At 37.4% G+C, this 14217-nt stretch overlaps 1 protein-coding gene across 13 annotated transcripts in view; it reads right to left on the bottom strand.

Annotated features, from left to right (window-relative positions):
- ATRX (ATRX chromatin remodeler) overlaps positions 1 to 14217 on the bottom strand; it is a 249450-nt gene that overhangs the window by 33756 nt on the left and 201477 nt on the right. For all 13 annotated transcript variants that reach the window (XM_079910006.1, XM_079909999.1, XM_079910009.1 and 10 more), the window contains 2 exons: positions 4898 to 5075; positions 4086 to 4280 (listed from right to left, as the gene is read on the bottom strand). In XM_079910006.1, the coding sequence (XP_079766132.1) occupies positions 4086 to 4280; positions 4898 to 5075 (373 nt within the window). The remainder of the gene's footprint in view (positions 1 to 4085; positions 4281 to 4897; positions 5076 to 14217) is intronic.

The following is a 14217-nucleotide window of genomic DNA, read 5'->3' on the forward strand; positions in this document are numbered from 1 at the left end:
TTTATTTAGACTGTAGGCTCCTTGTGAGCAGGAACCTAGTCTTATTTACCAAAGTATCCTTACTAACCAGCACAATAATTGGCACATCACAGGTACCTACAAAGTTTTTAACCAATTAATAAATAAATAAGCTTCATTACTTAGGTTAAAGGTTTTTCACTGCCTACCAAAAGGTATAGTCTATCATCAGTGATTGAGTTCCATCATTTATTTCCTTGAAATGTCTGTTTCACTCCACAATCATCACCTTATTATATGTCCTCATCCTGCATTTTAATGCCACACTAATTTTCCAAAAGCCCACATTCATCATAAAAGAGCCCCATTCATGAACTTACAGTGAATACTATTTTACATCCAAATGCCTCCATTTACCTTTAATGTCTCTCCAAAAGCTGGTCCTACCTTTACTTATCCAATTTCAACTCGTCATCTGGCCAATTTCTTCATCATAGCTTGAGTCTGGTACATAAATTCTTACCCTTTCCTTTCACCCAAACTGTTTCATTCTATATTCACACCTTATTCTTACCTAATCCAATTAAATACTAACCATCACTTATGGGCCAGTCTGATTTTTTTCCATTAAAACTGTACCTGAATGCACCCCCTCCATTTTTTAACCATATGCTATAGCGAATACATTCAGTACCAGTCACATCAGCACTTCATTCTTTTGTTTTTAAGAATGTTACTTTTTTCTCTCCAAGTGGAGAGAAAAATTTACTCCTTCAGGTAAATCTCATATACATCCTATTGTATTTCCTTTTAGATCCCTAACAATTCTTAGTTACTATGATAGTAAGCCATCATTATATGGTACAGTGTTTTAAAAACTTTTTAAAAGCTTTTTTAAAACTAAAAAAGTCCTCTTTTTAAATAAAATATTATGTTGCAGCCCAATACATAAAATTGATAAAAGGAGAGGGACTCTGATCGAAATGGGATGCAGAGCTTGGAGTGCTGCCCATCTGGCCTTCCCCAACTTGCTTAGCCACATGGTAGCCCTGGAGCACCTCTGAAAATCTCCTGAGGATCTTTGGAATACAATTTGAAAACTACTGTGTTCAAGTTCTAGCTCTAACACTTATTGGCCATGTACCCTTGGGTAATCACAAACTCTCTAAGTTTCAATTTCCTGAGATAATGAGTATACGTGAGAAAGGCCTTTGTAAACTTTAAAGCTTTCTGTAAATTTGAGGAATTTACAACTTCACAAGCCGTGAGCTAAACTGGTTATATTATACAATCTTAACAATAGTTACATCACCCAATGGTACCGACTGTGAAAGCATTCTATATTTTAAAATCCACCTTTATTTAAAATAAAATAAAGCATTCTAAATATCATCAAATTCTGGGAATCCCAAGTCCTCTGCCTTGTTTCTTGTACTTAGAATTAACTTTCTAATCTCCATTTGGGGGCAAGAACGTATAATGATTAAGAGGACATGCTTTTGAGTTGGGCAGACTTGGTTTGAAAGCCAGCTTTACCACTAATTAGGTGTGTAAACTTGGATAAGTTACATAAACCTCCCCAAGCCTTAATTTCCTCATCTCAAAAATGAGAACAGCACTAACAGCTTTTCAGTTGCTGCTAGATTAAGGAAAATAACCTGAACTAATTATTTAGCACAGAGTATGAAACCAGTAAGAAATCAGTAAGTTAACTATTATTTTCCTCTTGGGAAGAGGCATGGGAGAGTTGAAGCACTTTGCATTAAAGTAGCATTCAATATTCCTTTTCCTTTTTTTCATGGGCAAAGGGTCATAGCACCAAAAACAAAATACAGTAAGTAAAGTCTATAAATGAAAAAACATGACACCTTTGACAACTCAGAGTGCCAAGTTATAAAACAGATGGTTTCTTTCCAGATATCCTGTAACAATTAAATAGCATTTCTTTACTGCTGGATTTTTTAAATCTTCTTTAAAGCTTAGGCAATGTCTTGCTCTTCTTAATACACCTTCACAATACACCTCAAAGTCAGCAAGCAATCAGTAAATGTTTATTAAATTAAACAGATTTCCTACAATCAGACATTTACCATATAACAAATAACTTCAAAGCAACTATCTCTCTTTTTTTTTTTTTCAGTACGCGGGCCTCTGACTATTGTGGCCTCTCCCATTGTGGAGCACAGGCTCCGGACGCACAGGCTCAGCGGCTATGGCTCACGGGCCAGCCGCTCCGCGGCATGTGGGATCTTCCCGGACCGGGGCACGAACCCACGTCCCCTGCATTGGCAGGCGGACTCTCAACCACTGTGCCACCAGGGAAGCCCAGCAATTATCTCTATTCAACTTGGAATGGTAGCTTCCTATGAGAAATATTACTAATCATGGGCTATTTCTCATGAAAATTGAAGTTTAAAGTTAAGTTTAATTTTAGGAAAGAGGCTAATTAAATATAAAATCAGTCTCAATTTGAAAAAGGAAACTTCACTATCTTTAAAATTATAAACATAAATGTGTGCAAGTCTTTAAAGAATACTCTTTGCCATACAAAATTAAGTACCTGATAGGAAAGGTGTTAGGGATATAAGAGTTAAATAAAACAAGGCAAGTATATACTACGCAGTTTTTTTTTTAAAGTAGAGATATAGGTACCAATATGGAAAGATGTTCAAGAAACATCTAGGTGAAAAGAGCAAGTTGTAAAAGAGTATGTATGGTATGAGCCCATTTGTGTTTGTCTGCTTTTAAAGATACACAAACAAATCTGTTTGTGCACAGAATATTTTCTGAAGGCTATTCAAGACCCCTACTCACATTCTATAATAATATAATTAAGAAAGGAAGCCAAATCACTATCAATTTAGTATTTTGTAACATGGAAAGTGAAATGACTCTTCTTTAAAAAGTATTATAAAAACGATAGATTTTAACCTTCATGTGGCCCTAAGCCATTATCAAAGAGATTTGATAGAGACTGTCACAAAACCTCTTTCCTAAATGCTCTATCAGTAAACTTTAAATGGAAGAAAAGTTCATTGATTACAAAAACAAAATATTTGCTTATATAGACGAAGGACGTTTAAAAAATTTTCCCAAATGCTAAATATTCATGTTACTTTAATTGACTTATATACATTGAAAAATAATTAGAGAAATCACTGATTTATATTAATGTTAGAAATATATTTATTTATATTACCTTTTGTTTTAATTAAATGTTCCAACCATATGAAGAACTAAGATACTGTTGAATTTTCTTTACAAATGACTGAAGTTTGGTAAAGTGACACTGTAACCCAGTAGTTGCTTTCCCAATTCTCTTAACAGCTACATGGAACATTAAGTGCTTAAATTTGAAACCAAGACAACAGGAACAGCACCTCCCCCAATAATCTCCCCCCAAAATTACATTTTAGATAATTAGAATAGGTTTAAATATATAAACTCTTTATTTAGATCAGAGAACATACAGTTTTCTCACATGTTCAGTAGGGTCAAAATGGTATCTACCATATTAAATTTCTATATTAATATTAAATACTGTTTTCTTATCTAAGAACAATGGACCAGAAGACAGATGTAGATACTATTCCTGTCTCTGCCACTTATTAGGTAAAAACTGGGCAAGTCATCGAATGCCTCTGACCCTAAGTTTCCCCATCTATAAAATGAGAGGACTTTCACACTTGGAAATGTGAAAGTCCTACTTACTTTATGACAGTGAAAAATATCAAGCAGGAGACACTTTTATTTGCTGATTCTTAATTGCTATATGACAACAAAAAATGTTAAGGAAGAGACAATTAAATCTCATATATAATTATTAAAATTATGTATGCCCTCTACTGGAGATTATTAAAAGAGAACCATACTATTTCCTTTAAGGTTTCTACTCAGAAACCCTTTTCTGCAGGGCTGAATTTTTTATTTGGCATAAAATATGTGTTTCAGATTATACTATCTTTTGTGGTGTTATGTGGAGAATTGACCTCTCATTTAAATACAGTTTTATTCTCTTTGAAAAATTCTAAAATATAGCCTTAGATGAATAACTTTCATAGTAGGAATAAAATTTCCTTGGTCCACGTTAGTTTCTTTTTTTAAGCTAACAATTTAAAGATGTTTACCTTTGGCAGCATGGGAGTATCCCTTTTCTTCTTCTTTTCTGAATTAGGGTCATCTAACAAGTCTGGCTCGAAGGTATAAAGTTCAGTAAGCTCATTCATGGTAAAATGACGTTCAACTTGCTGTTGATCAACAACTCGAAAAGACAGTGACTGCTTAGTTACTTGCCGATCATAAATCTTATCTTCCATGGTTCCCTTTGCAAAAAAGAATGAACAATATGCAAATAAATAAATTTTGTAAACATGAAACTTAATCATGAAGAAATATAGGTTATTGGTTACTACAAAACAGCAGAACTTCATAGTGATATACTGCCATGAAGCAAATTTTATGTACAATGCTGTTTAATTCATGAGAGAATTAAGATTTTAGGAGGTTACTGATGTAAGAATGCAAGAGAACAGTTTAATTCCTTTCCAATGGAATACAATAAGCTCTCAACAATCACTATAAACTGTCTTTATGTAATTTAAGTCTTACTTTCCATAACTTCAGGACAAAAAATTAATAACTAAAATGCCAATATGATCAGTTCCACCCAATCTTTCAATATTAAAAAGAGAATGTAGGGCTTCCCTGGTGGCACAGTGGTTGAGAGTCCGCCTGCCGATGCAGGGGACAAGGGTCCGTGCCCCGGTCCGGAAGGATCCCACATGCGGTGAAGCGGCTGGGCCTGTGAGTCATGGCCACTGAGCCTCCGTGTCCGGAGCCTGTGCTCCACAATGGGAGAGGCCACAACAGTGAGAGGCCCGTGTACCGCAAAAAAAAAAAAAAAAAAGAGAGAGAGAGAGAATGTAAATGATAAACCTACCTGAGCTAAGAACCTATATACATACACAGGTTTAGTTTGTCCAAAGCGATAAACTCTGAATATACTCTGGATGTCATAAGATGGATTCCAAGAAGCATCAAATATAATCACTCGATTAGCAGCTACCAGATTAATTCCAAGAGATCCTGCTTTGGTTGAAATGATAAACAAGCGCCCTCTGAAAATGAAAATACAAAATAAATGTTTAGTAATGAGTGCTACACATATATTTATGATATGACTTCTTTATTCTAAGGTAGTTTTATGAACAATCAAGAGTTCAGAGAATTCATTACTCACTCACTGAAAAAAAGACATGTCTAAGGAGTCACATTGATGATTTACATGCACAAGAAGAATCTTACTGCAGTAAAACAAAACAGTCTATTTAGGAATAAAGATAAATATGGAAACCACATGTTTAAAATGTATTCAACGCATTGATAGATTTCTCAGTAAATGTAGAAAATTTACGTACAACTCAAAAAAATATATTCTGTTCACTACTGTTATGAGCACTAACTGCATCAAAATGAAGGGCACTGCCCAAGGCGCTGAGTGTAGTAGCGGAGACTGATATGCAATTACAATATAATGTAACAAATGTAAGAAGAGAAGTTAGATAGATGCTAGGTACTGAGGTAAGAAAAATATGATCAAGTAGACAGAGGGCTCCAGGAAGAATGTATTCAAGAAAAAAAAAGAAACTGATAGATAACCTGCTACGTTGGAACACAAGAATTTATATTTCTCGTTTTTTTTAACATCTTTATTGGAATATAATAGATTTACAAAGTTGTGTTAGTTGGTGCTGGGCAACAAAGTGAACCAGCTAAATGTACACATATATCTCCATATCCCCTCCCTCTTGCGTCTCCCTCCCACCCTCCCTATCCCACTCCTCTAGGTGGTCACAAAGCACCAAGGTGATCTCCTGGTGCTATACGGCTGCTTCCCACTAGCTATCTATTTTACATTTGGTAGTGTATATAAGTCCATGCCACTTTCTCACTTCGTCCCAGCTTACCCTTCCCCCTCCCTGTGTCCTCAAATCCATTCTTTATGTCTGTGTCTTTATTCCTGTCCTGCCCCTATGTTCGTCAGAACCATTTTTTTTTTTTTTTTTTTTTTTGCGGTACTTGGGCCTCTCACTGCTGTGGCCTCTCCCGTTGCGGAGCACCAGCTCCGGATGCGCAGGCTCAGCGGCCATGGCTCACGGGCCCAGCCGCTCCGCGGCACGTGGGATCTTCCCAGACCGGGGCACGAACCCGTGTCCCCTGCATCGGCAGGCGAACTCTCAACCACTGCGCCACCAGGGAAGCCCAGAACCATTTTTTTTTAAGATTCCATATATATGTGTTAGCATAGGGTATTTATTTTTCTCTTTCTGACTCACTTCACTCTGTATGACAGTCTCTAGGTCCATCCACCTCACTACAAATAACTCAATTTTGTTTCGTTTTATGGCTGAGTAATATTCCACTGTATATACGTGCCACATCTTCTTTATCCATTCATCTGTTGATGGACACCTAGGTTGCTTCCATCTCCTGGCTATTGTAAATACTGCTGCAGTGAACATTGTGGTACATGACTCTTCTTGAATTATGGTTTTATCAGGGTATAATGCCCAATAGTGGGATTGCTGGGTCATATGGTAGTTCTATTTTGTTTTTTTAAGGAACCTCCATACTATTCTCCATAGTGGCTGTATCAATTTACATTCCCACCAACAGTGCAAGAGGGTTCCCTTTTCTCCACACCCTCTCCAGCATTTACTGTTTGTAGATTTTTTGATGATGGCCATTCCGACTGGTGTGAGGTGATACCTCATTGTAGTTTTGACTTGCATTTCTCTAATGATTAGTGATGTTGAGCATCCTTTCATGTGTTTGTTGGCAATCTGTGTATCTTCTTTGGAGAAATGGTTATTTAGGTCTTCTGCCCATTTTTGGATTGGGCTGTTTTTTTGATATTGAGCTGCATCAGCTGCTTATAAATTTTGGAGATTAGTCCTTTGTCAGTTGCTTCATTTGCAAATATTTTCTCCCATTCTGAGAGTTGACTTTTTGACTTGTTTATGGTTTCCTTTGATGTGCAAAGATTTTAAATTTCATTAGGTCCCATTTGTTTATTTTCATTTTTATTTCCATGTCTCTAGGAGGTGGGTCAAAAAGGATCTTGCTGTAATTTATGTCATACAGTGTTCTGCCTATGTTTTCCCCTAAGAGTTTTATAATGTCTGGCCTTACATTTAGCTCTTTAATCCATGGTGAGTTTAATTTTTGTGTATGGTGATAGGAAGTGTTCTAACTTCATTCTTTTACATGTAGCTGTCCAGTTTTCCCCAAACCACTTATTGAAGAGGCTGTCTTTTCTCCATTGTATATTCTGGCCTCCTTTATCAAAGATAAAGTGACCATATGTGCGTGGGTTTACCTCTGGGCTTTCTATCCTGTTCCATTGATCCATATGTCTGTTTTTGTGTCAGTACCATACTGTCTTGATTACTGTAGCTTTGCAGTACATTCTGAAGTCAGAGAGCCTGATTCCTCCAGCTCCGTTTTTCTTTCTCAAGATTGTTTTGGCTATTCGGTGTCTTCTGTGTTTCCATAAAAATTGTGAAATTTTTTGTTCTAGTTCTGTGAAAAATGCTATTGGTAGTCTGAAAGGGATTGCACAAATCTGTAGATTGCTTTGGATTATATAGTCATTTTCACAATGTTGATTCTTCCAATTCAAGAACGTGGTATATCTCTCCATCTGTTTGTATCATCTTTAATTTCTTTCATCAGTGTCTTATAGTTTTCTGTCTTATAGTTTTCTGCTACAGGTCTTTTTTCTCCTTAGGTAGGTTTATTCCTAGGTATTTTACTCTTTTGGTTGCAATGGTAAATGGGAATGTTTCCTTAATTTCGCTTTCAGATATTTCATCATTAATGTATAGGAATGCCAGAGATTTCTGTGCATTAATTTTGTATCCTGCTACTTTACCAAATTCGTTGATTAGCTCTAGTAGATTTCTGGTAGCAAATTTCGGATTCTCTATGTATAGTATCATGTCATCCGCAAACACTGAACAGTTTTACTTCTTCTTTTCCGATTTGGATTCCTTTTATTTTTTTTCCTTCTCTGAACGCTGTGCCTAAAGCTTCCAAAACTATGTTAAATAAAAGTGGTGAGAATGGGCAACCTTGTCTTGTTCCTGATCTTAGTGGAAATGGTTTCAGTTTTTCACCATTGAGAACGATGTTGGCCCTGGGTCTGTCATACATGGCCTTTACTATGTTGAGGTAGGATCCCTTTATGCCTACTTTCTGGAGAGTTTTTATGATAAATAGGTGTTGAATTTTGCAGAAAGCTTTCTCTGCATCTATTGAGATGATCATATGGTTTTTATCCTTCAATTTGTTAATATGGTGTATCACAATGATTGAGTTGCATATATTGAAGAATCTTTGCATTCCTGGGATAAACCCCACTTGATCATGGTGTATGATCCTTTTAATGTGCTGCTGGAATCTGTTTGCTACTATTTTGTTGAGAATTTTTGCATCTATGTTCATTAGTGATACTGGCCTGTAGTTTTCTTTTTTTGTGACATCTTTGTCTGGTATTAGTATCAGGGTGATGGTGGCCTCCTCAAATGAGTTGGGGACTGTTCCTCTCTCTGCTATATTTTGGAAGAGTTTGAAAAGGATAGGTGTTATCTCTTCTCTAAATGTTTGAGAGAATTCGCCTGTGAAGCCATCTGGTCCTGGGCTTTTGTTTGTTGGAAGATTTTTAATCACAGTCTCAATTTCAGTGCTTGTGATTGGTCTGTTTATACTTCCTATTTCTTCCTGGGTCAGTCTCAGAAGGTTGTGCTTTCCTTAGAATTTGTCTGTTTCTTCCAGGTTGTCCATTTTATTGGCATATAGTTGCTTGCAGTAATCTCTCATGATCCTTCGTATTTCTGCAGTGTCATTGTGACTTCTCCTTTTCACTTCTAATCCTGTTGATTTGAGTCTTCTCCCTTGTTTTCTTGATGAGTCTGGCTAATGGTTTGTCAATCTGTTTACCTTCTCAAACAACTACCTTTTAGTTTTATTGATCTTTGCTGCTGTTTCATTTCTTTTTCATTTATTTGTGATCTGATTTTTATGATTTCTTTCCTTCTGATAACTTTGGGGTTTTCTTGTTCTTCTTTCTCTAATTGCTTTAGGTGTAAGGTTAGGTTATTTATTTGAGATGTTTCTTGTTTCTTGAGGTAGGATTGTATTGCTATAAACTTCACTCTTAGAACTGCTTTTGCTGCATCCCATAGGTGTTGGGTCATCGTGTTTTCATTGTCATTTGTTTCTAGGTACTTTCTGATTTCCTCTTTGATTTTTTCAGTGATCTCTTGGTTATTTAGTAGTGTACTGTTTAGCCTCCAGGCGTTTGTATTTTTTCCAGTTTTTTCCCTATAATTGATACCTAGTCTCATAGCGTGGTGGTTGGAAAAGATACTTTATATGATTTCAATTTTCTTAAATTTACCAAGGCTAGATTTGTGCCCCAAGATATGATCTATCCTGGAGAATGTTCCATGAGCACTTGAGAAGAAAATGTATTCTGTTCTTTTGGGGTTGAATGTCCTATAAATATCAATTAAGTCCATCTTGTTTAATGTATCATTTAAAGCTTGTGTTTCCTTATTTATTTTCATTTTGGATGATCTATCCATTGGTGAAAGTGGGGTGTTAAAGTCCCCTACTATGATTGTGTTACTGTTGATTTCCCCTTTTATGTCCATTAGCATTTGCCTTATGTATTGAGATGCTCCTATGCTGGGTGCATAAATATTTACAATTGTTATATCTTATTCTTAGATTGATCCCTTGATCATTATGTAGTGTCCTTCTTTGTCTCTTGCAGTAGTCTTTATTTTAAAGTCTATTTTGTCTCATATGAGAATTGTTACTCCAGCTTTCTTGTGATTCCCATTTGCATGGAATATCTCTTTCCATACCCTCATTTTCAGTCTGTATGTGTCCCTAGGTCTGAAGTGGGTCTCTTGTAGATAGCATATATATGGGTCTTGTTTTTTAATCCATTCAGCCAGTCTATGTCGTTTGGTGGGAGCATTTAATCCATTTACATTTAAGATAATTATCAATATGTATGTTCCTATTACCATTTTCTTAATTGTTTTCGGTTTGTTATTGTAGGTCTTTTCCTTCTCTTATGTTTCCTGTCTAGGGAAGTTCCTTTAGCATTTGTTGTAAAGCTGCTTTGGTGGTGCTGAATTCTCTTAGCTTTTGCTTGTCTGTAAAGGTTTTAATTTCTCTGTCAAATCTGAATGAGATCCTTGCTGGGTAGAGTAATCCTGGTTGTAGGTTTTTCCCTCTCATCACTTTAAATATGTCCTGCCACTCCCCTCTGGCTTGCAGAGTTTCTGCTGAAAGATCAGCTGTTAACCTTACAGGCATTCCCATTTATGTTATTTGTTGCTTTTCCCTTGCTGCTTTTTAGATTTTTTTCTTTGTATTTAATTTTTGATAGTTTGATTAATATGTGTCTTGGCGTATTTCTCCTTGGATTTATCCTGTATTGGACTCCCTGCACTTCCTCGACTCGATTGACAATTTCCTTTCCCATATTAAGGAAGTTTTCAACTATAATCTCGCCAAATATTTTCTCAGTCCCTTTCTTTTTCTCTTCTTCTTCTGGGACCCCTATAATTTGAATGTTGGTATATTTAATGTTGTCCCAGAGGTCTCTGAGACTGTTCTCAATTCTTTTCATTCTTTTTTTCTTTTTCAATTTATTTATTTTTGGCTGCATCGGGTCTTCATTGCAGTGTGTGGGCTTCTCATTGAGGTGGCTTCTCTTGTTGTGGAACACGGGCTCTAGGCACACAGGCTTCAGTAGTTGTGCCTTGCGGGCTCTAGAGCGCAGGCTCAGTAGTTGTGGCACATGGGCTTAGTTGCTCCGTGGCCTGTGGGATCTTCCCAGACTAGGGCTCAACCCATGTCCCCTGCATTGGCAGGTGGATTCTTAACCGCTGCGCCAAAAGGAAAGCCCCATTCTTTTTTTATTTATTATGATCTGCAGTAGTTATTACCACTATTTTATCTTCCAGGTCACTTATCTGCTCTTCTGCCTCAGTTATTCTGCTATTGATTCCTTCTAGAGAATTTTTTATTTCATTTATTGTGTTGTTCATCATTGTTTGTTTGCTCTTTAGTTCTTCTATGTCCTTGTTAAACGTTTCTTGTATTTTCTCCATTCTGTTTCCCAGATTTTGGATCATCCTTCCTATCATTACTCTGAATTCTTTTTCAGGTAGACTGCCTATTTCCTCTTCATTTGTTTGGTCTGGTGGGTTTTTACCTTGCTCCTTCACCTGCTGCATATTTCTCTGTCATCTCATTTTGCTTAACTAACTGTGTTTGGGGTCTCCTTTTTGAAGGCTGCAGGTGCATAGTTCCTGTTGTTTTTGGTGTTTGCCCCCAGTGGCTACGGTTGGTTCAGTGGCTTGTGTAGGCTGCCTGGTGGAGGGGACTGGTGCCTGTGTTCCAGTGGATGAGGCTGGATCTTGTCTTTCTGGTGGGCAGGACTGTGTCTGGTGGTGTGTTTTGGGGTGTCTGTGACCTTATTATGATTTTAGGCAGTCTCTCTGCTAATGGGTGGGGCTGTGTTCCTGTCTTTCTAGTTATTTGGAATGCGGTGTCCAGCACTGGAGCTTGCTGGTCGCTGAGTGGAGCTGTCTTAGCGTTGAGATGGAGATCTCTGGGAGAGCTCTCACCGATTCATATTATGTGGGGCTGGGAGGGCTCTTGTGGTCCAATGTCCTGAACTTGGCTCTCCCACCTCAGAGGCACAGGCCTGACACCCAGCCGGGGCACGAAGACCCTGTCAGCCACACAGCTTTTTTCTCTTTTCCTTGGTGCTTCGTCTAGTTTCACTTGCTCGTAGACTGTGGCGTGCAGAAGCCTTGCCCTGGGTGCTGCAGACTAGAGTTCCCAGTGTGAAAATCTGAACAGACGTTCTTAATTTTAATGAAGCTCACCTTATCAATCTTTCCTTTTATTGTTAGCAGTTTGTGTGCCCTGTTTATGAAAAATTTCCCACTACAAATCAGGAGAATACTCCATACTGTTTGTCTTCTAAAACCTTTATGTTTTAGCTTCAACACTGACATCTATGAACTACTGTGAATTAGTTATCAGGAAAATACAGATTAAGACTATGAAGCCTTATTGCTACATATCTATGACAATGGCTTAAAGAAACAGACACCAGGGGCTTCCCTGGTGGCGCAGTGGTTGGGAGTCCACCTGCCGATGTGGGAGACACGGGTTCGTGCCCTGGTCAGGGAGGATCCCACATGCCGCAGAGCGGCTGGGCCCGTGAGCCATGGCCGCTGAGCCTGCGTGTCCAGAGCCTGTGCTCCGCAATGGGAGAGGCCACAACAGTGAGAGGCCCACGTACCGCAAAAAAAAAAAAAAAAGAAAAACAGACATCATCAATTGATAGTGAGGACAGATAACAAATGAAACAGGTACTCTACTAGCTGGAGTGCAAATTGGTACTACCTTTTTGGAAAAATGTTTTGGCAGTATAAGCTAAAGCTGAATATGCACATACCTATTACATAGCAATCCCACTTCTAGACATACATACACAACACAAGCACATGCATATGTTTACTCTAAGACAGATATAATTCTTTAAAAGTGTAATCTTGGGACTTCCAATTCTGGAAAGATGGAACAGACATGCTGTTCCCTATTCCTCGCCATAAGTACAGCTAAAATGCCTGGATATTATATATAAAGTGAACATAAGATTTTTCTGAAAAGTGAGGAGAAGGAAGCATACTGGCTTGGGACCTAAGACAGAACATGGCAGTGAGTTCCACAGGCTTTCTTTTTGCCTCATATATTCCAGACTGAGTGTTGAAGAGCCCAGCAATCTGGAAATATCAGCGGGTGCTGTCAAAATAAATCTCCAAGAAAAGTCTTCTCTCTCTAGCAAAAGGACCAAACGAAAGGCAGACTAGTAAGACAGAGAGCTTTAAAACAACAACCATTTGACTCCAGTCAAATGGTACAGAAAAAATGCAGTGTACCTCCACCCCTGTCACTAAAGGCTGAGTGGGAAGCCCAAACTTCTACCCTCATGTAGTTGTAACAAGGCATACTGCCAGACAGTGCTGTCAGATACGTTTGAGTTAACCAAGTCCTCCCACCAGCCCAGCAGTGTCAGATAAGACCACATAGGGATCCAGGATATCCACCCCCACCCAGTGGTTATAAGAAAAATCCTCTCCCCCACTACTGGGTTGGTATCAAAGGAGGTCTAGTGGAGAATCAGGAGTTATAACACAACCCATACAGAAGAACAAAATGGAAATTTGAGAACTGAAAAGTACAGTAACAAAAAACTCGATAGATAGGCTCAACAGTAGAATGTAGAGAAGATTCAATGAACTTTGAAAACAGAAGAACAGAAATGACCCAATCTGAATAACAAAAATCAAAAAAAAAAAAAAAAGAAAGAAATAACAGAGACTCTGGGACCTATAGGACTATAATAAAGATGTAACAGTCTTGTCATCAGAGTCCTAAAAGGAGAAGAGAAAAAAAGAACAGGCTATAAAGGTATTCAAAGAAATAACAGCTGAAAATTACCAAAATTTAGCAAGAAACACAAATGTAGAAATTTAAGAAGCTGAATGAAACACAACGTAAAACCAAAGAAATCCATGCCAGGACACACCACAGTCAAACTTCTAAAATCTAAGATAAAGAAAAACTCTTGAAAGAAGTGAGAGAGAAACAGGATCTTAATGACAGGAGAAAAAGCCAATTTGAAAAACAGCAGGTTTTTTAAAAATTAAAATATATCTGACATAATAACTTTGTGTAAAATTAAGGTATACAACATGTTAATTTCATACATTTATATATTGTAATATGATTGCCATTGTAGTGACAACTAAATTCCGAGGTTACATAATTATTTCTTTTTAGTGGTTGGATAAATTAAGTTCTAGCCTCTTAGCAAGTTTGATGATTATAATAAAATATTCTCTGTATCATTAGTTGGTTCAGCCACTATGGAAAACAACATGGAGGTTCCTCAAAAAATTAAAAATAGAACTACCACATTATCCAGCAATTCCACTTCTGGGTATATACGCAAAAGAAATTAATACAGGATGTCAAAGAAATATCTGCACAGTCGTGTTTACTGCAGCATTATTCACAACAGCCAAGATACCAAAACAACCTAAGTGCCCATCAGTGGATGAATGAATGAAAAAGATGTGGGATATATATACAATGGAA

The sequence above is a fragment of the Stenella coeruleoalba genome (genome assembly GCF_951394435.1).
Source record: "Stenella coeruleoalba genome assembly, chromosome: X".
NCBI classification, from domain to species: Eukaryota; Metazoa; Chordata; class Mammalia; order Artiodactyla; family Delphinidae; genus Stenella; species Stenella coeruleoalba.